Source organism: Aptenodytes patagonicus, chromosome 1 (genome assembly GCF_965638725.1).
Source record: "Aptenodytes patagonicus chromosome 1, bAptPat1.pri.cur, whole genome shotgun sequence".
Lineage (NCBI taxonomy): Eukaryota > Metazoa > Chordata > Aves > Sphenisciformes > Spheniscidae > Aptenodytes > Aptenodytes patagonicus.
The window spans coordinates 167,060,253-167,087,619 of NC_134949.1; the positions used below are offsets into that span (position 1 = coordinate 167,060,253).

At 37.4% G+C, this 27,367-nt stretch overlaps 1 protein-coding gene across 16 annotated transcripts in view; it reads left to right on the plus strand.

Annotated features, from left to right (window-relative positions):
- The window catches only part of DOCK9 (dedicator of cytokinesis 9), a 136,724-nt gene that overhangs the window by 16,721 nt on the left and 92,636 nt on the right, over nucleotides 1–27,367 (plus strand). For 8 of the 16 annotated variants that reach the window (XM_076361704.1, XM_076361733.1, XM_076361742.1 and 5 more), the window contains exons 1-2: nucleotides 383–971; nucleotides 22,300–22,416. In XM_076361704.1, coding sequence (XP_076217819.1) covers nucleotides 810–971; nucleotides 22,300–22,416 — 279 coding nt within the window. In that variant the 5' untranslated portion in view covers nucleotides 383–809. Of the gene's footprint in view, nucleotides 1–382; nucleotides 972–12,677; nucleotides 12,928–22,299; nucleotides 22,417–27,367 lie in introns of those variants that run through there. The other 8 variants (XM_076361723.1, XM_076361832.1, XM_076361768.1 and 5 more) reach the window with 2 other exon arrangements.

The window sequence follows — 27,367 nt, forward strand, 5'->3', positions numbered from 1 at the left end:
ACTATTGGCTATTTGCAGTCAAGGACTAGATAAAGTCAGTTTCTGGCAGGTGAGAATTGACTGATGACTTTGCATGCGAGGAAGAAAGGAGAAAGTAAAGACAGCCTTCATCTCCCTGGTGGTTTGCCTGAACTGATAATAGCACGCTGATAACATATAGATTTGATTGAAGTAGGTTTATATAACACGCTGGGGTTTTTTTCAATAGCAGCAGTGATTTAAGAATTTTCCCCTCATATTTTGAGTTTTTTATTTTGAAGTTTTTTGTTTTAAACACTAAAAAGCACATATAGGTCAAGCAAAGAAATGTTTGCCAGTACGAACTCTGTGCTAAGCATTCTGGGAGAGTGCTTTCTTGCAGCAGATGAGGATTCTTTGTGGCTGGCAGCAGAAACTGCAGCAGTATCTTTGCAGTTTCCTTTCATCTTTGATTATGTTCTAAGGATCTCTGAAATATAGGAGCTCTTTCCCTTACCCTCTGGAATATCTTTTCATCTCTGTTGCGGAGTATAGCACATGCTGAAAGCCTCCTATCTTCTACAGTTGAACTATCCTTTGCTTTTCATCACCCTCTGATTTTTGTCTTCTGCGGCTGGATTTTTGGCAGTGTTTGGCTTAAGTAAATAGGATTACATTTCAGTAGCTGATGGCTTCTAGTTGAGGAACACACTAAATGTCGGACGTAATGAAGATTGTACAAAGAAATATTTCTGTGAAGCACAGGAAAATTATTCGAGTCGAGCAAAGGAAGACGACATTCTGCGAATGCAATCAGGGCTGCTAGAAATGCAAAATTCAACAGATTTGGAATGGGTTGCACTACAAGCGTGGTTCTGTTTAAAGGCATTCGTACGGTTTTTGAGAGAAACTGTGGTTATATTTGCAAACAGCAAGGGGAAAACAATGCCCTTGAATACACAGCATTCAGCTTGCCAAATGAAGATTCAGGAATATTGATTCATTCATCCCTGGTAAATACAAACTTGTTTCATTAATGATTTTATCTGCTAACTGAAAGCTAAACTAAAACGAGGATACTGTGTTTATTTAACATCTGCTATGTACTGACATGAATATACCTTGTCCTGATATTGTAGGATGTTAGTGCATGTATGTGACATGTAAGACGTGTGCATGCAGCTGTGATGTTAAAGCTTAGGATTCATACTCACTATATCATTTAGATTTGTATTGATAGCTCTGAAGAATTTGCAATCCATAAACAGGATTGTTATAGAAGATCGTCTGCTGTTAGATCTTTCTAAACATACTCTCGGAATGTATTTGGCACTTCAATTGAAGAACAACAGATGATTACGTTATTTGGAAAAACTAAGGAATGCATTGTTGGGAAAACAGTAACCCAGGATTTAAGGTTTATTTTTTTCAGATGGATTTGAGTACTTTTTTTTTCCTTTTTTTCTCTGAAACTATTCTATTTCCGTTTAACTTACTGAAAGGGATACAGGAGCATTCTAGAAGAAAAAAATGGTTAAAGGGAGTAATAACTGTTTTCTGAACCTGCTTTGCTCTCAAAGGCTTTTTTAGGTGTTGCCTGATGCAAAGAAAACAGGTGTTAAAGCGACACTATCTTCTTTGTACCCCCCAGGTTAATGACGCATTTGTGCGTCAGATGTATTGCATTTAGGCTTGAGGGGGTGGAATTGCAATAGCTAATGTGCACCGCTTGCTTCAGAATTGGGCTAGTTAAGGATTTAAATATTTATTTTAAATAATTTGGGGTTACTTGTTAATTGCTTTGTCACTGACTAGATAGTTGGAATAAGAGGGGTGTGGTACACTGAAATAACTGGACAGATTTTGACAAGCTTGTCGTGCCTGCTGGCATACCCACACTGTGCAATTGCAGTATGGAAAGCCTTTAGAAATTTCACAAAGCTTTGTTGTCATTATGCTGTTCAGATCCTTTCTTGCTGAACTCAAATATAAGAAAAAAAGGTGTGTGTGAATGTATGTATCTGTGTGTGTGTATATATATGCATGGGGTGTGTATGTATATTTATATGCACACACACACATATACATATGTTTATATACATGGATACACACACATAAGCTTCCAGGAAAGAATACAGTATAATGTGAACTGTCTTCAGATGCTTAAAATAACTTATAGTATGTATATTACCCATCATGATAGTGTTGCATTTTATAAATTCTTAGTATGATTTGATATTAGAAATAAAATGGCTTCCTCTTGGTATTAGAAGCCTTTTTACACTGTTAGCCATTTTTAAGTTAGCCTCATACAGATGGTTGTTAGACATTTGTTAAACTCTGGACAATGAATACTTTCAAGAACTTTTTCACTCCATTGAATTTAAGACCTAACACCTTTACAGGCCTTAAATTCTACATGTAGTTATATGAGTGAATGAAGAAATAATTTTTTAAAATGTAATATGAATTATTGTAACTTGGAGGGTGCAGTGAAAACTTCTTGTATTGTATAACATTTTTTTCTTTTTGTTTCATGTGGTATTGTTCCAGCAATAATTTCTTTTTAATTTCGCCCTACAGAATTGGTTTGCAAACTGGCAAGATTAATCACACAATTTGCTTAGTCTGCTGTTTAGAACTGAAGTTCCACGTTTGTGTGGTTTTTTTTTTTAACTCCAAAATTTCTAGATGTTTTTGAATAATGATACTGTTTTTTTGAATTTTCCTGTATGGCTTTGTCAGCTTGGTTTAACTGGAGGTAGTGGAGCAAGATAAGTTTCTTCCTGGGATCAATACCTGAAGGTTAGTATGGAAGAGTGTGCGGAATTGAGGGGTCAGCATGCCTTCTTGCTCCTTGTACTGAACTATGTAGTCCCTAAGAACAAAAGTCAGAATTTACAAGAAGAAAAATGGGACTTCGTGTAAAAGGTCACAGCTGGCACTGGCTATCGCTTTCTGAGATGTTGTCTGAGGCTGGGGAGCCGTTGCTACTGACTTACCCCTGAAGGGTGGAGAGCTGGATTCTCTGAACAGTGGGAAGAGGGGGAAAGATGCTGCAGTCCTGGGAACAGTGACAAGTTATTTTATGAAACTCATCTAAGTATAAACATGAAACTCTTAAATGACATAATTTTTGTACCCTCTGCTATAAAAGCTTATTTGGCCAGCTCTTCCCCCTGTGAAAGGTGGCTTTCAGGAGGAGAGATTACCTCGCTTCTCACTAAGAAGCCGTGCAGGGAGGTGAAGACTGCAGGAATCCTCTTCCTCTGAAGAGAAGCCGTATGGCCAAGACCAAAAGAGAGCGGCAGTGTGTCACTTCCCTGTGTTTTCTTTTATTTTGGCGGTTTTTGCAACAGATGCAAGCGTCCCTGTATGGCTTCGCCTATTTGTTTGTCTGTGCTTGTAACACATATTCGAGCTGCAATTTCTTATCTCTGCCTTTTTGGCTGTACCTGTTATCTGGTCTGTTTAGCTATTTTGGATCAAGTATCTCCTGATACAGAGCTGTTGTCAGAACACCAGGTAATTTCAGGGAGTCCTTTAATTTAAGAACACATTGATTCTCTTGCAAAGCCAGTGTTGAATATCTGTGAAAATGTTCTGTGAATAGAAAGCTCTCAGGAAGCAGTTCTCCTTGAAGGAAAAATCTCCTGTTCTGTGAAGAAGTAAGGAAGCAGAAGTAGTTGATTTAGCATACATTTTTCTTATTTAACCTGTAATCCAGAGGTCAGGAGGTTATATCTAAAGCCTTACTAAATTTAATTAAAGTTTTATCTTAAGCAGGTCTGCTCTTTTGCATGAAGGAAATCAAAGATAAAATGAAGCCTGCGTGAGAATGTCTTCTCAGGAGTACAGTTTATTTCTATCCATCTGATGTCATTCAAACTTGCAATGAAAATGCTATTTCTTATCTTTGGGATAGGAACATTTCTAGCCCATCGCATACACTTTATCTGGCTAGAACACAGGGTCTCTTAGGGTCTTTAGGTCCACATGGGTAAAAGTTAATACGTTAGTAAAAGATTATAAATTTAGTTTGAGACGCTATTAAAAGTTGCATCAAAATTAATGAAAATATATTTTCCCCAAATGTCCACCTAGGGCATATTTATTTTCTGCAGGTATTGAGAAAACATTCTAATTTGCTAAGTTTTGTAGTCAGTTGAAGGATACAGTTTCAAAATATTAGCTTGTATGCTTGAACTACATTACTTAGTTTGTTTTGGTTTTCCTATGATTTTTTTAAAATCCATTCTCAGCATGATGTTACATGTTATTTCTGCTGTGTTGCAGTATCTTAGAGTTAGGAGGGGTTTTTTTCATGGCCTTTATTTTTATATTCAAATTCCATTCTATTGGTAATCGTATAACCAATGACTATCTAAGAGTGAAGTGTTACTGTATGGTTTAGGGCCTAAACAGCTGTTTCAGATGATAGGCAAAGATGGAACATAAGCAAAGGAGAATGATGTGGTGACAAGAAAACTAACAAGATTTTAAAAGTTTGGGTTTTGCTAATAAGCCCCTTGAAATATATTCAGTGAAGGAAGAGGCTAGCTGAGCGTACTAGCAAGGCCGATGGAGGAGCTAGAAACTTCTGAAGTGCGACAGACTGGGCTGAAGGACGTTAACTTTTTTTTCTTTCTTTCTGTTTGTCTGAAAATTGCAGAAAGCAACATGCTTTTTTTCCATGCTTGAAATGTTTTTTGCTCAGTTTGCTTCTTATGGCCTATTCAACACTGCTGTTTCTCTCATTAAACTTTATAACCTTGTAGTTTGGTAAAGCTACTTCAGGTAGTTTAGTAGCTGTAGCATGTGCAAGATGTAGCCTAATAATTTTAAGTAGTCTTTTATTAAGTCTGATGTGGAAAATATCCTTAATTTGAATAACTGTTACTTAATTTGTGCTTACACAATTTCCAACAAGAAATGCAGGGCATTTTGAAATAGTGTATGTCCAGATTTAGGTATTTGCCGGAAACAGAACCACTCGCCTTATATTTTAGTAACGCCAGTTTCTTAGCCCGTGTAACCTGTTGACTTGACACCAATGCCATCATTAGGTGTTACTGAATTTTTGTGTGGCTGCTCTTTCTGTGCTGCTCATGAGTCATTTGGTTTATTAATAAACTGTGACATCTTTAAGATATACCAGAGTCTGTGCATGTGAGAAGATTGATTAATGACAGCAGTGAGCTATGTCATTCTGGAAATAACTCCACAATAGACTTTCAAGTTGCAGATGTTCTGATTTTAGAATAATTTTAAATTATCTGTGTATGATTTTCAAAAAAGACTGTTTTCTTGATTTAACATGTGATGTGTTTAAATTTAACCTTAAAACATTCATTTATTAAAAGGCCTTATATTAAGGCCTGTCCTTGCTATCTGAATTAACAAATTAATATCAACTTGCTTATTTAAAGTAGAAAAGTTTAGTATAAATAAAGTAGAAATACGTAAAGGAGAAAGTTCTAAGGAAGTCATTCTGCTGAGTAAGTGGAAGGTGTTTTTTTTTCTAAATGGGCTTAAACAGCTTATGCAGCAATTCTGTAATGGTGTGCAGATAATTTGTATGGCTTAGTCTGTTATTTCACTCTCATAACTTGCTTCAACTTGTAACTGTATTACAAGTGGCTTTTATTCATCAGCAAATGGAGCATTAGACCTCATTAGGCTTCTTAATAAGGAAGAAACAGACATGTTTGAGTACAGCATCTAACTGTTGCATAGTTTTTCATGGGTCACTTGCATGAGAGTGCTTCTTTTATCTCCTTTCATCTTACTGCTTCGGGTGAATAAAAACCTGATGTCTTATGTGCTGGCTTGTAGTTTTGGCTGAATCTCCTGATGGTTTCTGTAGAATTTTTTTTTGACTCCTCATTAGACTCCTTTGGGAAGAATGCTCAAATGTCCATCTCTGGTATCCCTCTGCCCTCTCGTCAGGGGAAATTGCAGCACAGATTCACCAAACGTAGTTCCTGCAGCAAATAAACTTCTTTGAAACATGCATGTGAGAGGATCATCAGACATAGGTTGGCAGACACTCAGTGCACTGGCATGCAAAATATAAGATTAAACATTGTATCTTCAGGAAAAATTATTTAAGATTGAGGATTAAATCTGAGGATAGTTGGTCAAGCCAATATGCCATAAGCCATTGTTCATCCATGACAAGATAGGTTGGACTAGCACAGAAAGATATCCAGGCCAAACATGGCATTAGGTTGCATCCAGGTAGAAAACGTGTTCCCTTTGAATGTAGCAGCAGAGGCTCTTGGAGGAGCTGGATATCCTGCTTTGAAAGCAAGCAAGATGTCTGGAGTTAAAAAAAAAAAAAAGACAAAACCAACAAAAACCAAACCACCAAACAAGCAACTTTAAAGCCTTATATGATCTTGAGGAATGGGAAGAAGACTTCTATGGTGGAGAAGCTGCGTGGGTGGTGCTTTCAAGACTAAAGTCTAGACTTAGTGAACACGCAGAACAGAGTTGACTTCTCTGCTCTTTCTTCCTGATTGATACTTCCTTCCACCTGCTTTAGGAACAGCCTGAAGTGCTCACTTGAATCATCTACAGATGCAGGTATCCTATTCTGGCATGAAATTAAATGTGATTAAAGTAAAGCTGGGAGCCAACTGCTAACTCTTGCAATGTTCTTGTTTCTTAGAACTCTACATTGTGAAGTCCGAGACAGGTTGGTATTTCAGTTTAGAGGCAAACCAAGATGCGCTCTTACTTCAGCCCAAGGACAGAGGTGAATTAACAATCTCCAAAAGAAGCAAATCGCTCCTGGAAAAAGTCTTGTAAGATTGGTGTTACACAGTGGGAAGACCCCTACCTCAGGCTTCCTTGGCACAGAACTCCTTCAGTTTGAGGGATCTTCAGACTTGGGGTTTTGACTTGCTTCTTTGTCTTTGGTTTGGTGTCTGTGCTGTCCCATTAGTTTCTGGTAATTGTAAGGTACTGTCCAGGTAGGACAAAAGTCATCTTTAGTCCAACACTGTTCTCACAGTCAGTCTGCTTGTACATGTCCTATCTCTAAGGAGGTATGTCAGAAAAACAGTTAAGTCCTTTTGCGTAAGTGCAGTTTTAATCTTGAAGTCTCCTATCCTGACTAAATTCTACTGATTTTTTTTTCTTCTTTTTTTTCTTTCCCCTGGGACCATAAGGAAGTCAGGTTTTCCCTGAAAACTAAGATATCCACTAAGTTGGTATGAAATGAATCAGTCACCAGTGAGTCAAACAAATGCACCTTAAGTTGATACTTCATAGATAACAGTATGCAAAAGTGTGACATGGACAAGACAAGTTAATCTGTATTTTGCTTAGCTCCGCTGTGATTTTAAACTTATTTTAGTTTGTATTTGTCACAGAGTAAGAGTGTCCAAACTAAGGTACTGTATCTTATCTGACAGATAGTAATGTCTAGCTGAGGGTAGTAATGAGATATGCCATGTTGGTGTTAACAACTTTAGCCAAATTCTCATTCCATGAAATAAAGAGCTTTTAAAAAATGCATTGTACAAAAACATTATGGATCCAGTAGAGGCACTGACTAGGAGAATCCTTTAACTTTATGCTGCCACTAAAACAGGCAGATCAGTTTTTTATTCCAACTTCTTGAGTAGTAATACAGACCTGTACATTGGTGTTATCTTTTTTCATCAATGCAACCTACTTATTATAGAGACCTTTTCTATGTGGTAGCTCAGCATCTTTGTCCTGTCCAGGCCACTTCACACTCTCCCTAAAAATAATGTTTTGAGAGTAATTTCAACTGTAATCCAAAATTTGAGATTTGTATGGTTCATTTTGATATAAAGAGATGCCTCTCCAAAGAGGGATTGTGATTCTACCTATTTCAGAATGGGCTTAATTCTTGCTTTGCCAAGGCAAGTCAGTGAAATGGGAGTATTTTAGTTATAATGTTGACAACATAAGTTACATAATATGTAGCACGCTCATATCTGTGTCTTACACTTTTATATTTTTCCTTCTTTTCCTTTTTTTTTCCTTCTTTTTTCTTTTTTTGGATGATTTTCTTGCTAGAGAATGTACTCCCTATTGGTGGGACTGCAAGTTACACATTTGCAGTATTTGCCATATGAGGAATGAGTCTTCCTAACTGACTTTCTTGCGACTTTTTGTATTTCATCTGAATGTAATATGCATGGCAGTGAATTGCCAGGTGAATTGCATACTGTATTCCATCTGCTATCAGCTGGCTGAGCCTTTCTCTTGAACTTGTGAATATATTCTTCCAGGGCAAGTGCACATCTGTTGGTCACTTATGAAACTTAGAAGTATTAAGATATGTGTAGCTGCAACACTGAATCTTCCACTGATATGTGAAATGTTATGCCTTTAATACAGCTGCAAGGCAGGCTGCCAAGTGTGGGAGGGCAGTGCTAGAATACCTCTTACTAATAGAGGTGACAGCAAGAAGTATTGGCTTTTGATGGTGCTTGTCATTCTGCTAAAGTGGGTCCATATTTTCATATGATCTACTGCCTTAAAAACTCAACCCAACCCCCAAACCAACCAACCAACCAAAAAACCCAAACCCCAAAACCCCCAACAAAACAAAGCATCAAAACCCTTCCAGTTGTCCATCCTTCTCATTTTTGAAAGTTACTTGTTAAGAGATGCTGTGAGTTGCCAGGGAATTTAAAGAGCCACAAAGGAGTAGAGAACAGGTGTAGGGTTTTAGTAAATGAGGTTGTCAGATCTTTCTATTTTCACATACACAGGACATGCAAACCTACAGCAGGATTACTCCTTCCTCCTCTCCTCCCACCCCCCCCACCCCCCCCCAGTTGCTACAGGTTAAGCAACAGTTCTTTCCCTAGAACAGCTAACAGAGACAAGTTTGATGGCTGTAATTATAGCTGGTAGATTTAGTGAATGCTGATGCTGGCCACTGAACAGGGTTTAGTGATCTTGATGCAGGTTGTAAGTGGGACTTGAAGCAAAAGAAATGCTATTAAACCAAACTACTCGCGTTTTAGCCTGTTCCTGCAGTGAGGCTGGGTAGTCATCCATTCTTCCATCAAAGGTCAGAGGAAATTCTCATATGCTGCGTGTTCCCTTGCTATCACTTACTCTTCATTATGTGGTATTGTGCATTAGGAAAGCAAGCTCCTGGAGTGAAAAGTGATTTGAAGGAATAAGAGGGTGTATGTGGGCAACTTGTCTTTTGGGCAGCAAATTTGCTGGATGAATCACTGAGGTATGCTGGGAATACTGAGAACTTTTTTACCTATGTAATTTTGTAATTACATAGGTAATTCCTTAAGGGTATACGACGCAAGAAGAGAGCCAACTCTTTGGCTATTGGAAGTAATATGAAAAGTACTGCTGTTAAAAGTACCATGAGAAGTCCTTCAAACCACTGTGTTTGTAAAAAGATGAAATGCATTTTTTCCATAATAATCTGAGTTATTTTGCAGATAGGTCTCTATTTAGCTAGTGATCTTCTGCAATTTTGGGAGCCATGTTGGAAATGCAATCAAATAACTTTTGTACAGTGACATTCTTTTTGTACGTGCATTGTTTTCCTGGATTCTCTGTTGATCCTTATTCAGATAACTGCCTGATACAACAAATTGAGTAGTATTTTTTTTTTTAATTGCAGTTAAATGGTTTAAAACTACAGGTCATGTAATGAGTTGATAAATTTTCAGCATGTCTTAAACTCCTGTTTTTCATCTTTTACTTTTTGAATCATAATGTGTTATTGGTCAAGTTTTGTAATATACCTCTTTATTAAAGTAATGTACCTCTTTTAACTATGTGGTGCCTGGGTAAGCAGTAGCCCATGTTTTTGTGGTGTGGGGTTTTTTTTTTTTTTGTTAATTAAATTATTGAGATAATCACTAAGTCCTCAGCAGAAAATAAATGTTGGAAATGCATATCAATTTAGCAATTAAGGTCTATTTCATGCAGGATATAGCTCCAGAGGTACTGCTTCACACTTTCGTTGTTCTTAAATAAAAGAACCCCCTCTAATGGTATATGTGTGTTAATGAAATGCAAGGTAGAAATTACATTAACTATTCAGTAGGAAAAAAAACTTCTGCTTTTTTAAACTGATGTTATAAAAATGTTGCCTTGTTAGCTTTCTTTTTCTCCTTCATTATGTTTTGAGAAGAATAGGGAGAATGATGGGGAAAGAAAATTGCATTTTTACTGAATTAAAGTAATCCAGATGCATTCCAGAGAAGTACCTGACCAGGATAAGTGTGTTGCAGTTTAAAAGTAGAATCCTTTGTTAAATTCACCAGGAGAAATACTATTTCAAGTGTATAATATTTTAAAGTCTTTATTAGTGTGAGTGTTTGCAAGTGCCTTGTGCATAATAAGGTTGTGCATTTCTGGTTGCAGTTAAATATAATTGCAGCCCATCTCAATGAGACAAATTCCTGTTTGGCAGCTGCATCCTCAAGTAATGGTATAATTTAGTCTAAGCTGTTCTCTACTTCCCTTTTCTGAAAACAAAAGGAGCTGGTGCAAAATAAAAGTGAAGTGTAACTAAATGTTCTTGAACTATTGTCTACCTTGATTTACACAGGAAGATCGGTTTTTGTAAATTTCACTAAACTGCTAGTTTCCTTCTTAACTCTTCAAGAAGCTTTATAGAGTGTTGTTTTCTAGAGTTCAGTATCTATGTATTAGAGAGACTGCTTAAAAAGTAAATGCATTGAACTTCTTTTTCCTAGAGAAAAAGACAGAAGCATAGTAAATCATTATTGTCTTGACTAATGTTAATTTTATTATTTCTTTCAGTCCACTCATTAGAAATGTGCTTGCATTGTGGATTGGGTGGGCAAACTCTTGGTCAGACTCAATTTCACAGTTGCAGTAACCTGAAATAACAATATCTTACGCAGGTGTGAAAGCAGAGAGAAGGGGAAGAGAAAGGGATATTAACGTCTTATGTTAGGTCTGAAGGGTAAGAGACCTGTGCCTGAAGTTGTGCCTTCTTAAAAATACTAGCAATAAAAGAGGATATTTGTGCTTCTCCACAACTTGATCTGCTTTCTGCAGATTAAGGTGACTTTCTCTTCTATTAGAGAATAGATAAAAATTCATGTCAAGTTAAATTTAGGATGTCAGTTATATCGAAGTGAGATAATTAACTGTCCAAAGAAGTGGAGCAGGCTGAGAATTGAATGAAGGTGGTGGCTTAGTTTCCACAGCTGTCTGGTTGCTCTAGTGGACAGGGAGTCTAAAATAGGGATGTGCTTCTCTGGGGAGTTGAATTTTCTCTCAAATGTATTTTTGCTTGGTAAATACAGCCACTGAGGTTTGCGCACTTGGAGGTTGCAACTCATTAGTGTTAAAAAGAAACAAAGGAAAAACCAAAATACCCCTCTCAAAACCTGGAGAAAACTGCTCATCACAGCTCACTTTTTTTGAGGAGGAATTTAGCATACAGCCATGTGCTAAACCTATTGCATGGGGGAGCTAGATTAGTCAAACCTTCAAAATTACCAAAAATGTCAACTGGATTGCATACAAAATTGCTTTGCACTACACTAAAGAATTGTACAGAAATGATCCCAATAAAAATTGCTGCCTCTTATTTTGCGAGTGTGTGTATGCTGAACAGTGTCTGTAAGTAACGATATAGTAAGAGAGTGGATTGGATTACAAAAGCAAAGTTGAAGCATGACTTGAGTTTGTTGCAGTTAAGGACAGGAATGGAAGATACTAACCACTGAGCACTGTGTAGCCTTGAATCACGAGGCCAAGAGACACTTCTGAAAACTGTTCACAAGACAGGGAAGACATCCCCTCCCGCTCCCCCAGTGTTTTGTACGGTCAGCAGAAAGAAAATCCTATGGAAGCCAGTGATGGCTGGCTGGTCTTCGTGGCTTGGAGAGCTGAGGTTCTGTCAAGTGACTTCACTCAAGATGTGTGAAGATTTTGTTGCGTTGTCTTCTTGGTGGTTTTTTGGAGGGTGATCAGTGGTGGACATCTGCAATGCTGGAGGGTTCTGAGGAGAGAGGAATGAGCTGAGAGCACTAATAATGTGCAAGACAGAAGTGAGCTAACTGGCTCAAGCAAGGAAAGAGGCTGAGGGAGACTGGTAGTTTACTTGAAGAGTTAAGTGCTTAAAAGTTGAAGGTATAAAGAGTTTTTTTTAAAATTTATTTTAATTTTGAGTTAGTATCTTTGTAGAGTATATAAGATTTTTACTGCGAAGACAATTTGATGTTAAGGTAAATTTTTAATATGGATTTAGCACTAAGATTAAAAAGAGCATTCCCACCCTACCCCCCAAAAAGAGCAACGTATCTGTTTGGGGCATTGGTCTTGGCGAATGTACTTGGTTAGTGGCTGTTTGTTGATAGTACCTGAGTAAGTGATATTAATGTTTAAAAAAAAAAAAAAAAAAGTAACAGGGTTTTATACTTCTAAAGAGGCCCAGTTGTCAATAAGTGGCTAATTTTTACAATAAAAATATTTTAAAATATTGAAGCCTTGATTTTATAAGTGCTGTAAAAGACTTGGGCTGTTTTAAATGATCATTTTAGAAATGCACATTCTCTTTTGTGTTTGACTCGTAACCTTAAGGCATTAAAATGGTTCCACCTTTTTTTTTTTTTTTCTTTTTCTTTTTTTTCCCCCAGAGGAATACAACGTGCTTAGGGGCTGGCCTTTGTCTGTCATGCATTCCCACCATGACAGATTTAGCGAACTGCAGCTGAGAAGTTGGGCTAGTTTGTACTTTCTGCTGCTTGTGCCAGGGAAAAAGCTATTATTTTCACTGGATCTCTGGCATGTTGATTATTTTGATGCCAAAAAGCATACGGTTTTGCTGCTGTTTGTATTTTCAACCAAAGAATGCAGGCAAGAACAAACAGAAATCCTAAGAAAGAGCTTATTATAGAGTCTCCGCAGCAGTGCAAGGATGCAGGTCCTTGTGAAGTAGAAGTGGAGAGTCCTGTGGTAGTGCTGGTAAGAATTGTTTAAGCAAGCCATCTCTTCCCTTTAATAATTCCAGTTCTGTCTGCCAGTGAAAAACTGCTTAATCTGACGCTAATGAGAAGTTCCAGCATTCTTACTTGTGAAGAAGGTGTGCTTAGGATTTGGGTTTGATACTTTGTGTGTTGTCTGCCTTTTTAATTATTTTTTGCTGTTCTGTTTACCAAATCTTTGGTTCTCTCTGAGTGTGACTTTGGAATTTGGTTTTCATACTAGCTGCTTTTCGGTGTCTGTTCTGTTTAGCATAGTTGTACAGCTCTTTGAACGTAGCATGAAAACTATTTACACTTTAAAATACATTCTAGCACTTCTATTTATTAACTGCCCAGCATATCTTTCAATTAAAATATATTTGAACTCTCTAAAGACTGTGTGTATAACGGTTAAATTTTACTTAAATGTTCTAAGAACTGTCTAAATAATTCAGGTGTACTTCTGCTAAAGGATCTGTTTTCCAATGCCTTCAGTGCACATTATTTAGGAATTTAAAGTTTTAAAGTAGCTTCCAGTGAGGGAAAAGGGAATATTTCTGTATGTGAGGGAAGTAATCAAATAAGAATATTTTTTTTTTTCCCTATCGCTACACACTTTGTTCTGTTGGATTTTCAATAGTACAACAAGAGAACATAAGCAGCAAGCTGTAATGAATCCACCAACCCTCTCCAGATAGGACAATAAACCTTTTCAAATAACAGAGGAGGATTGTTAAACTAATATATCAGTAGAAAGAAGTACTTTGATAGTTCTTACTAAAATTTCAATTTTACTTAGTAATATCTCGTACTTAATTGCTGAATTAAAGGATGACGGTCTCCTCTTTATTTGTCTGGCTGTGGTTGAAGTTAGTGGGAGCTGTGATCCTCAAATTATGGTCCCCCCCTTATTTGAGCTTCACGCTACACATTTAAGAATTGAACTAAAACATTTTGGCTATATATATATTTAATAATACACATCTGTAACTTTGTGGGAATTGTTACTGTATATAACTGAAAGCTTACATGTGTGTTAGTAAGACAAATTTTCTTTTCCTTCACAGTGTTTTATTTAGTTTCATTCTATTCAGAGCAGTTGTTAGTAAAACGTGTTTTTTTTATATGGGTGTGTTCTGATTTCTGGTCCAGATTTTCATCAGTACAATATGAGCTAATCTTGTGTGTGCTTTCCTGCCTTTGGAATGTTTAACTTTATTTAGAACTGTTTTTATTCCCCCATGAATACTCAGAGAGGATATTAGTGTTTCTGCAGATACTTGGAGTACTGCAGTTGATCAGCAAGCCTATGTACTTACTTTAAAAAAAAAAAAGTATAAAATATTATTGTGTTTACTTACAACCATTTATGAAGTACATCCTTATAATTTTTTCAGGTACTACTTAATTTAATGTTCATGGATTAATATACCTCCAGTGTTTGCCCTCCCTTTTTCATTTTCAGATGAAGTGGGTGCGTTCAAAACAAAGGTCAGTATTTCAAGGGAAGAACACTTAGGTTCCACATAGGTCACATAAAAAATGTCTTTGCTGTCATTTCAGTTGCTATTTTGGTCTTAATCTGTTACATGTATAGACAAGCATATATATGGCATATAATTATAGATGGTGTAATATCCCTTTTTGCTTCTGCTTTTGTCTAGTTTATTGAGGAAAACTAGATGAAATGGTGCAAGGACACTTTGCACTAAGTGTACTGCTAGGCGCAAAGCAAAAAGTAGGGTGTTATGTTTCATGTAACACCGACATTTGGGTCCATTTTTATTTCATTGGGTTGTGATATTGCAGTAGATTTTTACTGCCACAGTGAAAGTGGGTATTTTCTCACTGGTATAGGGTGCAGTAAGGTAGTAAGTAAGACTGATAACGTTGCTAGTTGGTGTAACAGAATGTAAACAGCAGAACTTCTTGTTTTCTGGATTAGAAACCTTAGAATTGTATTAGATAGCAATCCTCAAAGGCATTTGGAACAGCGAGGCTTCTGGTTTACTCTAGTAATACTTCTCATAGACTATTGCCTAAAACATTCTTTCAGGTGTGGATTTATTCCTTTTGTATGTGTAATTATGACGTTATTTACCTAGCATTCAAGTTTGAGTATTCTTTATAAAGATGAGGCAGAATCAGCTGTCAGGACTTAAAGGAAGCAACAAGTTTTTTGTGATATTCATTTAATTCTTTTAAATGTAGTTCACAGAGAGTCTGCTAGAGTATTTAGAGAACTGAATATTTATAAATATAAGTGTCCCACGTGATATTGAAACTATGTTATTTGATTGAGTGCTGTGCCTGAATGAACTTTTCCTGGATAGGTGGGTAGGTTCACAAAAGGAGTTGTCTGCTTTTTTCAGTGCCAGAATGTTAGTACGTGTGCTCTCTTGTTTTCCTGCGATTTGTATTAGATTGTGTCATAACTTTGCTTTTGAGGTTAACAAGCAAGAAAAGCCCACGGACAAAGCATTTAGATTTTCTGGGTGGTGCCTCAAAACCTTACTTGGGATGAACTGCTGTTGTGCTAGCTGTTAGTACACGTGCTGTCCAGTTCCATTTTGATAGTTAGAAGTAGTAACTGCTTATCAAATCAGATGATGTTTCTGGGAAGTTGGAACTTCTGGAGGCCGTCTTTCTGCTTGGAAACACACTGGCAGTATAAAATGTAAGACACCTGAGCTCGTCTGTCTAGCAGAGCATTGCCCAAGTCTGATTCTAGTGTTAGAAGTTTCTGTGCTGATAAGAGAACTTCGTAGGACACAGCATACTTGCTTTGCCTCTGAAAGTAAAGCAAAACACAGAGGAGGCTAGAAATTAAACAACTAGAACTGCATCCATATTAACAACCTGAGGTAAACGCTGGCAATACAGAAGGTCTTATCAAAAAGTTTGAGCTCTGAAAAGTGTTCTTGTGTTTAAATGGACCTTGACCATCAACGAAATACTTCTTATAAATAAAAGCACAATGCTTTCTAATTTAGACTGTGTTCATTGAGTTTTGGAAACCCCCATTCTCTTCTGTTACAGCCCCCTGAAGACTTGGGTGAACAATAGAACAAAAGTTTTCAGGTTAAGCGGGATGGGGGGGAAGGAGAAGTTAAGTATTGTTTTTTAAAGGAACACTGTGCAAAGAAGCCTGTATAACTGTCTACTCTACACAGAGAGAGAGTATGGCTCACGCTGTGTCTGTAGCCCCGGTAAAACTCCTGATCTGTTTATGTAAGCATGAAAAGAGGTGACTTAATGCATTTCATTATTTCAAGTCCTAGAGACTTAAAAGTTTTGAATTTGTCAATGAAAGCGCATTGTTGCTAAATATACGCATAGTGGTGGTTTTTTACATAAACCTATAGCAGCTTATTCCCTCCCACTGTCCCAAAGTTTACATCACAAAGTTAACCATACCTAAGAAAGGGGATAATAAGTAATGTAATATTTAAGAATAAGCTCTAGGATACATATAATTTTTTGAATGGATTTTTAAGTTGATTAAAAAATAACCCAACCTGGGCAATTTATTTTGAGTTTATTTTGGTTGTGGGACAATAAGATAAAGGGAGCTGTTACCCATGTTTAGTATTAAATAGTCTTATTATTTGTCCAAAGTGGCTTGCCTCAGGCCAATGTTGAGAAATACGTAACACCATATATTCATCAATTCATATTCTGTGTTGCCTGCTTGTAGCTCCGTTCTACTCTTTATGGGGACTTGTTAATTTGCAGGCTTATGTGCTAAATATGTTTTTATAAGGTAAATGATGTTTTGTATTGTAGCATGAGGCTAACAATACCCAGTGTGCTTAACCTGACCATCCTTTGTTTTCTGGGAAGAGAAAGATAACTTTTGTCTCAATTTAAACATACAAGAAAAAACATACTGTATTATTTTTTTCTGTAATATATAATGTAGGCAATCATTGAACTCCTAACTTAAAATTCCTTTTATCTGATGACTTTTGACACTGCTTGTCCAAATATATAAACCATATTCTGGCAGATTAAAATGGTTACCATGTGGGTGTCACGACTGCTGTTTCGAAATGCTTCTTATTTCTGGTATGTTTCCATACCTATAACACACTGGCAAAAAACAAAGTGGTATGGCAGATACTTTGCTGTTTTATCTTCCCACAAATACGGCATTGGCTAGCTCGAGTGCTGGACCCCATGAAGCCCTATGCTCTTAGCATTTTCTTAAATAAAAATGTTGCTTGTTGCAGATTAATAGGAAAAGTTAAGCCTTGTTTGAAAGACTGACTTTTAGTGCCTGTAAACTTGATTTTGCAGGTTTGACTGGGCTGAGTTTTATCTGTGTCAGCTGGTCCATAAATCATATTCAACAATACTGTACCTACCCAGCATCTTTTCTTTTATATTACATGAAATAATAGACCGGGAAATCTTTTTTTCTGAAGAAGAGCTTGAGAGAGAATCTGCTTCCTTGTGGTGTTGGAGGTTTGGCTAAATGCCAACATCAGTGTGCTGTTTATTGTTTTCTTTTTTCATATCTGGTTCAAACTGATAAAACATCCTCTTCCTTTTGAATCTGACAAATGACTAAGAAAGAAATGAGTAATGCTTTGGAGAAGCCTGGGGAAGCAAATTATTCATGAATTTTTAGAGAAATGATATTTCTGCAAATCAGGTACTTTACTGATTAAATGGTGTGGTTTTCTGGTACCACTAACTACCTCTGTGTTCCATTGACTTAGAGGAGAGGTATATAATCAGGGCCTCAGCTCCAGAGAGCTTTAGATTCTTTAAAAGCTTCTAATGAGGGAGGATTCTTTTTTAATCTTGTGTTTACAGCATGTAAGCAAAATGTGAGCAAAGCTCACTTTCATCAATTTTATGGTTGTGGTGGACCTGTTTTGTGACTATAGGGTAGAGTCATGCATTTGCAATTAATTGGATGCTTTCTGAAGCTGCAATATATGTATCTTTGGTTTTTGAATTAGCTGTGCTAGAGAAGTGATTTTTGTGTGTGTGTACACCCATGAAATAATTTTGGTTACGCTCTTTTTAAAAGTAAGCCTTTTCCTCTATTTTTGCTCGTAAAATGAAAGGAGCCAGAGATAGCTTCCTTCCAGTCTTCACCTGTTGCCTTCCCAAGAGAATTATGTGCAGCACCACATAGAAATCCATTACCCATTTGAGATGACAGCTTTCCCTTGCTACCAGTTAGTGGAATTGGTGCTGTGATCTGTCTGCTTGCTAGTTCAGACAGTAGATGTCCTGATATGTGAACCTTCTGACAGTATTGATCACGTATATGTTTCTTCTTTCCTTTAAAAGGCTTCCCAAATTGCATTTTAGGTATATTAAAATAGTGGCCTGAATTTTTTTTTTTTAAGGACACTTTAAAAATTGTGAGCTGCACTGAAGCTGAGTAACAGAATTCAAAAATGTTTTTGCAATAGCTTTTAATAAGGACAGAGTTTCATGTTCTGTTTAGTAATCTGAATCTCTCCTGCTTCTGAAAGGGTCCCATCAGCTCCCATCTGTTGGCACAAGTGGTCATGCAGCCGTGTGATCAGCATTTCAGAAAGCCAATCTGGCTTAACGCTCTCTGATTGGGAGGAACCCTCTAAAGCCAGATCACTCCTAATCTGTCTCAAAATACAATTGCTCAGTTGCTGGTACTAGTGTGAGAAGGCTCAGGAACGTGCCACGAGAGAGAGAGTGTCCTCCTAGTGTCAGCCCTCCTTTCAATTAATTTAAGCCAATTGTGAAGCCGAATCTTTAGCTGACAGAAGGCACTGATTGTATTCACAACTCAAATGGTCTTTCTCCCCTACTCATTTCTTAGACCCAGTTTAATCTGGAGTATTTATTTTTGTTTCTCATGAGGGTCAGTCATCCTGCACCACACTCAAATCAACCTGTCACTGTAGCACATTGCATATCATTTCTCATGACAAACTCTTCAAAAGGAATGGTCACGTGGTAAAGGCCAACTTGACCAAATGGACTGACTTGGCCATAGTACTGTAGTAGTCTCTAAACCTTGTTTTAACATAAGAGTGTACTGCACAAGAGCTCAAGCTCAGTGATTGACAGGTGAGCATCTTGCTTGCCTGGGTAGGTAGGTAGAGACCTGTTACTTACATTGAAAGTGGGAGAAGGATGAGCAAAGGGTGTCTTGCTTTATGAATGATAAGTTGTCTTGTACTTCATTTAAAGAGCAGTAAAGTTTGAGTGGCTCTTCATACTCTGTTATCCCCATCTCATGTGCTTGAGGAAGCAAATTGATACTGGACAGTTATTGCCTTGGGGAAGAGTTGGAGAGGGTAGGTGAAGTTACTGGAATTTCTTTGGAATCAGAACTTGGTATGACAATCTGGCACAGTGGGGCTGTTCAACCTGAAATTTTGTGAAGGGGTAATTTGGTAGAGCCTGCATCTCAGAAATGTATCAAATAGTTGGGTGAAGAAGGTGCACCTGGCCTTCTGAGTACTAAGGAAGCTTGGAGCACACCATTTCAGTAGTTTGGGATTCACTGCAGCAGTCTGAATATTCAAAGGCAGACTTAACAAAGTTTTCTTGCAACCAAAATATTTTGTGTAATTAGCACATTAGAGAAAATGTAACCTTTTTCTTATGCTGTGTTTATGTGTTTGTCTTATACTTTTCTGAGCTAAGTCAAAATGGTCCAGCCACTTCAGCTACAGATGCGTGCATGAACATAAGCTTAAGCCTTTTCTCATGGACACTGGTGTTAGTTCTTGGCTTTGTGATAAGCCATGTTCGAGAGGAGAAGGTGTACCAGCAGCTGTGGTTCAGGTGCTAAGCTCTCAAAATGTGTTGGGGTACAATATACAGCGAACTGAACAGCTGTTCTCCATCTCCTCTGAGGAGAAAGATGGTAAGCTCAGCATGTATTGGCCTGTGCTGAGCATGTTGTTAGACAGCTTATGAACTTTTAGTGAATCCTTCCAGTGTGATTGTAAATGGTAGCTAGTTTTGTTGAGAAAGCTACATTTTATTCATCATTTTTTGGTAGATTTGTTTTCCAGATTTTGCTTTTTTTTCCCTTTTCGGCTGTTATGCTGTTATGTTCTTGCATTTTTCTTAACAGTAAAACTACTATATGGTAGATATGAGGGAATCTCAAGTAAGTTTTGAGTAGCCTGTGAACTAAGCCTGAAAATTTTGGTAACCTTCTCTGACTAAAGCTTTCCTAATTCCTTGAAAAGCAAATTTATTTGATTCGCATTTAGGTGAAGAAAAGACCTGTATGGTTTCTCAGGAATAATATTGATATACTAATTATTAGAATAGGATAGACTATTTCAGTCAGAATGGACCTACAACGATCATCTAGTCCTACTGCCTGACCAACTCAGGGCTGACCAAAACGTAAAGCATGTTGTTAAGGGCATTGTCCAAATGCCTCTTAAACACTGACAGGCCTGGGGCATCGACCACCTCTCTAGGAAGCCTGTTCCGGTGTTTGACCCCCTCTCGGTAAAGAAATGCTTCCTAATGTCCAGTCTAAACCTCCCCGGCACAGCTTTGAACCATTCCCACGCATCCTGTCACTGGATACCAGGGAGAAGAGCTCAGCACCTCCCTCTCCACTTCCCCTCCTCAGGAAGCTGTGGAGAGCAACGAGGTCGCCCCTCAGCCTCCTTTTCTCCAAACCAGACAAGGCTATGAGGTCCTCAGCCGCTCCTCATAGGACATTCCTTCCAGCCCTTTCACCAGCTTTGTTGCCCTCCTCTGGACACATTCAGGGACCTTCACATCCTTCTTAAATTGTGGGGCCCAGAGCTGCACACAGTACTCCAGATGAGGCTACACCAATGCTGAATACAGCGGGATAATCGCCTCTTTTGACCGGCTGGTTATGCCGTGTTTGATGCACCCCAGGATGCGGTTTGCCCTCTTGGCTGCCCGGGCACACTGCTGACTCATATTGAGCCTGCTGTCGACCAGCACCCCCAGATCCCTTTCTGCAGGGCTGCTCTCCAGCCACTCCTCTCCCAATTTATACTTGTGCCCGGCGTTACTCCATCCTAGGTGCAGAATCCGGCATTTGGAGTTGTTAAATTTCATCCCGTTAATCATAGCCCAATGCGCCAATCTCTCTAGATCCCTCTGCAAGGCCTCCTGTCCCTCAAGAGAGGCAACAGTACCTCCCAGTTTGGTATCATCAGCAAACTTGCTGATGGTGCATTCAACTCCTGCATCCAGATCGTTGGTAAATATATTGAACAGGACTGGCCCTAGAAGTGAACCCTGAGGAACACCGCTGGTGACCGGTCGCCAGCCAGATGTAGCCCCATTCACTACAACCCTTTGAGCTCTGCTGAACATAAAGATATTTATTCTGTGCAGTACAGCTGGAATGTCAAAGGTTATTAACATAAGTTATGGAAATACAGATATAAATCTCATCTTGTCTGATCAGCTGTAATGATGGCATAAGCTAGCTTTGCTGCTGTTCTTATGTTTAATGTACCTTACTTTGAAATTAGTACTACTGATGTTAATAAAGTATCAATTGGGAAGTATCTTGTAATTGCCACTTGTTTAAAAAAAAAAAAGAAAAGAAAAAAAAAGGTAATTTTATGTCTGATACTGTGATATGCAATTTTAGTTGCAGAAAGTGCAAGCTAGATTGTAACTCCAGCTTTGCATTAGTTTGCACGCTCCGAGGCAGTGCTGCCTCATTGAGAGCTCTCTCTAAACCTTCTTTGCCATCTGACCACTTAACAGAATGCTTGGCAGGGTGAAGGTTTTTCTCTGTCTGATTGTGCACAGCCAGCTGTAGTGCCTTGACAGCGTTATAGGGTTTAAATGTTGAATCAATGCATAGTAACTGATGAAAGTTACTCATGCAACCAAGAGGAAGCAAATGGCCTATGGGAATTTTGAAAAAACTATGGAGAAGGAGGAATGTCAATTAGCCTACCCCTACTGCAGGTTACTACTGAATTAAAGTTCAGTCTTATCTTTGAATTAAGATTGTTTTAATCCCTGCTAAACCGAGGTCAGAGCTTTCTAGGCAGTATCAAGCAAAGGTAACCACCAATATAAGAGACTAGTAATTTCTTTATAATTTTTTTGCAGTGAAAATACATATGTGATTATTCTGATAAGCTCTGACTTAGTGTGTTTTGTGAAATAGTTGTTTCTTCCTTCTGAGGCAAATAGCATGCTTGTGTCTGTAATTATCAGTTGTACTTATACATGTAGTATAGTGTGACATAAAGTCTGCATTTTGAATGCTGTAAGTTTTTGATGTAGATGAAATCTCATTCTGCCAACTTTTTAAAGAGTAACTTCTTAAAATGAGTCAACAATTGTAATTTTTCCTTGAAATACCTGAATTTATTTTCCTTTCCCCCCCCCCTAGGCAAAACCAAAGCTCATAGAACCAATAGACTATGAAAATGTCATCGTTCAGAGGAAAACGCAGATTTTGAATGACGCTTTACGTGAGATGCTACTGTTCCCTTATGACGACTTTCAGGTAATTTAATCCTCTCCCTGCTTGCTTTCTTTTTTTTTTTTAAAGATTTTTAGCAGTAGTAGTCATGAGATGATAACTTCCCATTTCTTTGTTTTTTTAACTCTTTAGCTAAAAAAAAAAAAAAAATCTTTGCCATGAGTCGCTTTACACTGCTCGATTTATTCTGTCACGTTACAGAAGAAGAAATAGTACAATTTCTTCATCCATTCAGATTATAAGGTCTACTTCTGCAACTCAGCAATTTTACTGCCTTTTGAAGTAGGTGATAAGTCATTTTTAGATATTTCCCCCCCTTTCTGACATAGGAAATCATGTGATGTTTCTTCAAAAAAAGCATTTTGTTGTGCTTTAATTCTTAAATTAATTGGGTTTGGTTTTTTTTTTCCCCCTCCTTAACAGTGAAGGCCATGAACCTGTTCAAATGAAAGCTGTTACTCTCAGCTGTGTTTTACCAGCCAAAATTGGGTCTTGGCAAAATACCCTCTACATAACAGTGCTCTGACTTGATTAAGCCAGACTTTACCAAGATTTGTGATCATCTTGATATATTTCTATAAAATAACCATGTTTATTAAATAAAGTTTATTTAAATACACTTTTTTGAATCTTGTTGTAGATCCAGTTAGGATAACCACCAAACATCTTAGAGACTGGAGTTGGTGTAAATAGTGAGGAAAGTCTCTCACACATGCCCATACCTGCAGTCAGAATGTCTGCCTATATTTGAAAAGTATGCAGACATCTGAACTGTCTGTAAATTAACTACTTCTGGGGACTGTATCATAGTTGAATACCTTAGAATTGTTCTGCAAAAACCTATCTGAAAAGCTGAGCACTTTATTCAGCCAAGTAGTTTGTGTTTATCATGGGGAAAGTTGGTGATGTGTTGGTGTTTTTCTGCAGAAGGGCATATAAAGTCCCATAAATTACACATGTTGAGTTTTTCACAAATTCTTTCTAGCCTATTAAAGTATTTACCGGAGTGCACCTGGACTCTGTTTTTAATATAGTCTATGTGCTTCATTATCACTGATTCTTATGTGAATAACTCTACTTGTAGCCTTCCCACTCTGAGCTAAAAATTCTGGTTTTAGCAAGCTACAGGTATTTAGAGTCATTTGGGCTTCATGTGTTCTCAGCCACATGTGAAAGTTTTGAAGGACTGCAAGTAAGACTTCTTACAAAAGGAAGTCATGCTGCCTATGAACGTTATCTAATGATACTAGTGTTCAAATCCTAGACCATTTATGATGATGCTGTACATCAGGTATTGGCTTTGGGACTGACACGCATGTGTGGGCTATTATCAGCCAGATCCCCTTCCACAGCGTGTCTCTTCAGTATCGCAGATCAAGAGGAATCAAGGATACTTCTGCTAAGCGTACTCTTATCTAATTAACTAGTTCAATTATCAGAGGTCATCCTGGGGAACAGCTCTGAATTATCAATGGAGAAGAAACCTATCAAGAATATCCTCAGGCATTTTGTTTGAGCAGTCTGGGGGATGTCTGAAGTGTTTAACTGCTGTTTCAAGTGGCCTTCTGCAATTCTTAACCTCAGGCCTATATGACTGAAGCTAGTCCATAGTTCTCAGTCTGATCCTGTAAAGGGGATGACTGAATTTTGTTCACAAACTGTAATGCCTTTTGTCATCCTTTGTTTGGATTCTATGGTCAGATTTTCATCAAGGCAGTCATTAAAGCGTGTGTTACATCAGAGGATTTCCTTCAGGTAGTCACAAGTTTGGCATATAGTCAGATTTCCTGTTTCTTTATCGCTCAGCAGTGTAATATCTGAATACATTTTCTGCGTTTCCTCTATATAGTCTTTGGCAGGGTCTCATTTTATACTTGATTTATATGAAGACTAGTTTGTACTATCAAACTTCATTATTAAGCTATCGAACTTTTATTTCCTTCTAGGATTTGCTGGCACAAACTTACTCCAAATATTTTTATTGTACACATGACTCTCCAATACTACTTTGATCTATCTAGCTTGTTTTCAGCAACACAATGCATTTAAATCTGTCATTCAATGTATTAAGAAAATATTACCGAGTCACAGAACAGAAATCCCTTATGTGCTTTATTTATTTTTTTTGCAAGTTAAACCTTTTAACCCGGTTCAGTTTTCCATAATCATATTTACAGTTTTGAAACCATTAGTCTTAATATGGTTGCCAATATCATTTGAATCATTTAAATAATGGCATATTTTCGGTGTTTGCCATTCTGGTTCACATGTTTTTTTTAATTCCTTTTTCCTAACTTGTTGCTGTCACACAATGTGTGGGCAGCTCTTGGATAAGCCTCGGCTCATATGTTTGATACGGCCCTTATCCCCCACAAGATGAATTTAAAATAGTGAGCTAGAGTATTTAGAACTACCTGTATACACACTTAGAACAGTTTATAGGCGGAAACTCCTACCATTGTCTGAAAACCTGTTCAAGCCATTTCCTCTTAGAGCATTTAGTTTTTATTTTTACAAAGTTTTTCCTCGTGCTTAGGTTAAACTGATTACAATCTAAAAAACACTTGCCTAAAAAGGAAGCCAAGCCCTGATAATTTATAAAGACATTAAGAGTAAGGTTGTTTTGTTACCAGCATGGCCTTAAAACTAGCGCTTAAAACAGCACAGAAAATACTTTTCAGCACTAGATATCACTTCTGTAATCTACTGAAAATTGTAGAAGTTGTTACGTAGTTTCAAAGAGGCAGATTGATAACACTATTGAATTTGTGCTACGGTTGAAATTATTTTGGGAGAAATTGGAGACAAATGTGCATAATTTGGATAACTTTTTTCAGGTAATGCAGTTAGATAACTGAAATGTAATTTAATAATTGTGTTTTTCATATAACTAGTAACAATACTTGCAGGAATTCAAAGGCAAGGTTTTTATAACAAATGTTATAATGTCTTGTTTTGTGGTCATGGGCAGTGCCACGTTCAGTTTGTAACTCTTACTACCTCAGAGAAGCTAAATATTAAAGGAGAACTGATATGAATTGTTAATCCATATCGGAAAAGAGAGCTTGCACAGCAGCTGGCTTCTTTGGACCACATATAGCTTGCTTTTCTTTCTCCAGATGGAAAGTTATTCACCTAGTGAGGGAAAGGAAAAAACCCCAGGAAGTCACCTTTTTCTGTTCAGCTGTGACTGTTCTCCAAACATGCTGTCAGAAAGTAGCTCTAAGCTCAAACCATTACCAAAGAAATATTTGAGCAAGGATGGGGCAGAAAATGCTCTGCTCTGGGAAAACTCATGAAGATTGAAGGGTTGTTCCTCAGCCAACTGATCTAGTTACGTGAACCTTTCCAGATTTCTGCTTAAATGCATTTGCTATCATCCTAAACTTGGTTAGCTGAGGTTATGAATCCTGTTTTGTCTCCTTTTATATATGTTTGGTAGCAGCTCATATCATCCAGAAAAGGATGATTTTTGTCCTGCTTCGTGCTAATCTTCAAATCCAAATAAGTAGGTTTGTAATTTTTTTCCTTCTTTTGAGTTTCTACGTTTTCCTTGATGCCATCATAGCCAAATAATAGCAAGATTTGCTTTTCTCTAGTTTCCAGAAGAGCTCTTTATCAGCAGCTTTCTCTTCACATATTGGGTCATTTTTTAATTTACCATTTCAAGATTGTTTCAGTTGCTTTTCACAAGCTCAAGTTCTGAGTTTTCTGCACTGAATTCACTAATCAGGTTATTCCCTAACTTGTTCTCATCAAATTTATAGGGGCAGCCATGTTGTGTTTGCCATGATCCTTTTTACTGTTTACTGTTTCACTGTTAACATCACTGAGTTTGCTTTCATTCTTAGTAATTGGACTGTCTAAACTTTCAGTACCTTTGTGCTTTGTAGTCTGTTCATTTCTAGCTGCTTTTTTGTTGTTGTTTGGTTTTCGTTATGGTCCCTGTATAATGTGTTTGTTTAATTAAGATGATAGAACCATTTTCCTGCCACCCATTGGATCATCTCCTATTAATGTTCTTGCTACTCTCAATTACAGTGCTGTCAGTCATTCAAGCCTATACCTCTTCTAGACTCTTGCTGAGAAGAGTCTTCTCTTTCATAACCTTGAATGACTATATCCATTGGGTACTCTTGTATCCAATTTTGTGCCTCTGCATGGCTTATTATAATCATTCCAAGTCACCTGAATTTCAGTAATTTATTCAATAATGAAATAGCTTCATAACTAAATAGCATTAGTTTAAAACAGGCCACCTTCATGGATCACATTAAAATCATATGCTCAATGACTGCGAAATTGGTGATGTTTACATTAACTGCATAGTAGGTAAATTATTAAAAGAAACCTTAACCCAAAACTATAGTAGTGATTAGTTTGCAATAAGACACCTTGTATCTAAATGCTTTTGTTTCAAAATACCTAACTTCTGAGTACTACCTCCATTCTTATAAGAAATATTTTTCCTAATACAGGATAAGTGTACTTGTAGCAAATACAATGTGGGTACATTCCTACCCAAATTAAATATGGCATTACAAAGTTATCCCACTGTTATTTTGAAGGCATTTTGGTGCCTAGCTTAGACATCGTTTCACCTTTGTTACTTTTGGTTTTGAGCCATATGGATTTAGCACACTTTCACTTAAGGCGTTTGGCTTTTAGTTAATGCGAGTTAAGTACCTCTGAAAATAGATATTATGCCAACTTTGCACAAATAAAAGTAAACCCAGCTCATTCTACAAGAAGACACATCTTGAGTAGAGGGAACAAGCAAAAAAATGTTCAAGTAACATTCTCATTTTAGAGAGCACAAAGTAAACTGGTCAAGATACAATAACATACTGAAATGTTCAAAGAAATTTCACTATGACTTTTTTCTTTTAAAATCTATTTTGTGTTTTTCCTTGAGTCTTTAACCAACTATTCTAAGTCAAGGCTTCAATTTAGTTTGGAAATTACCTTATAATAC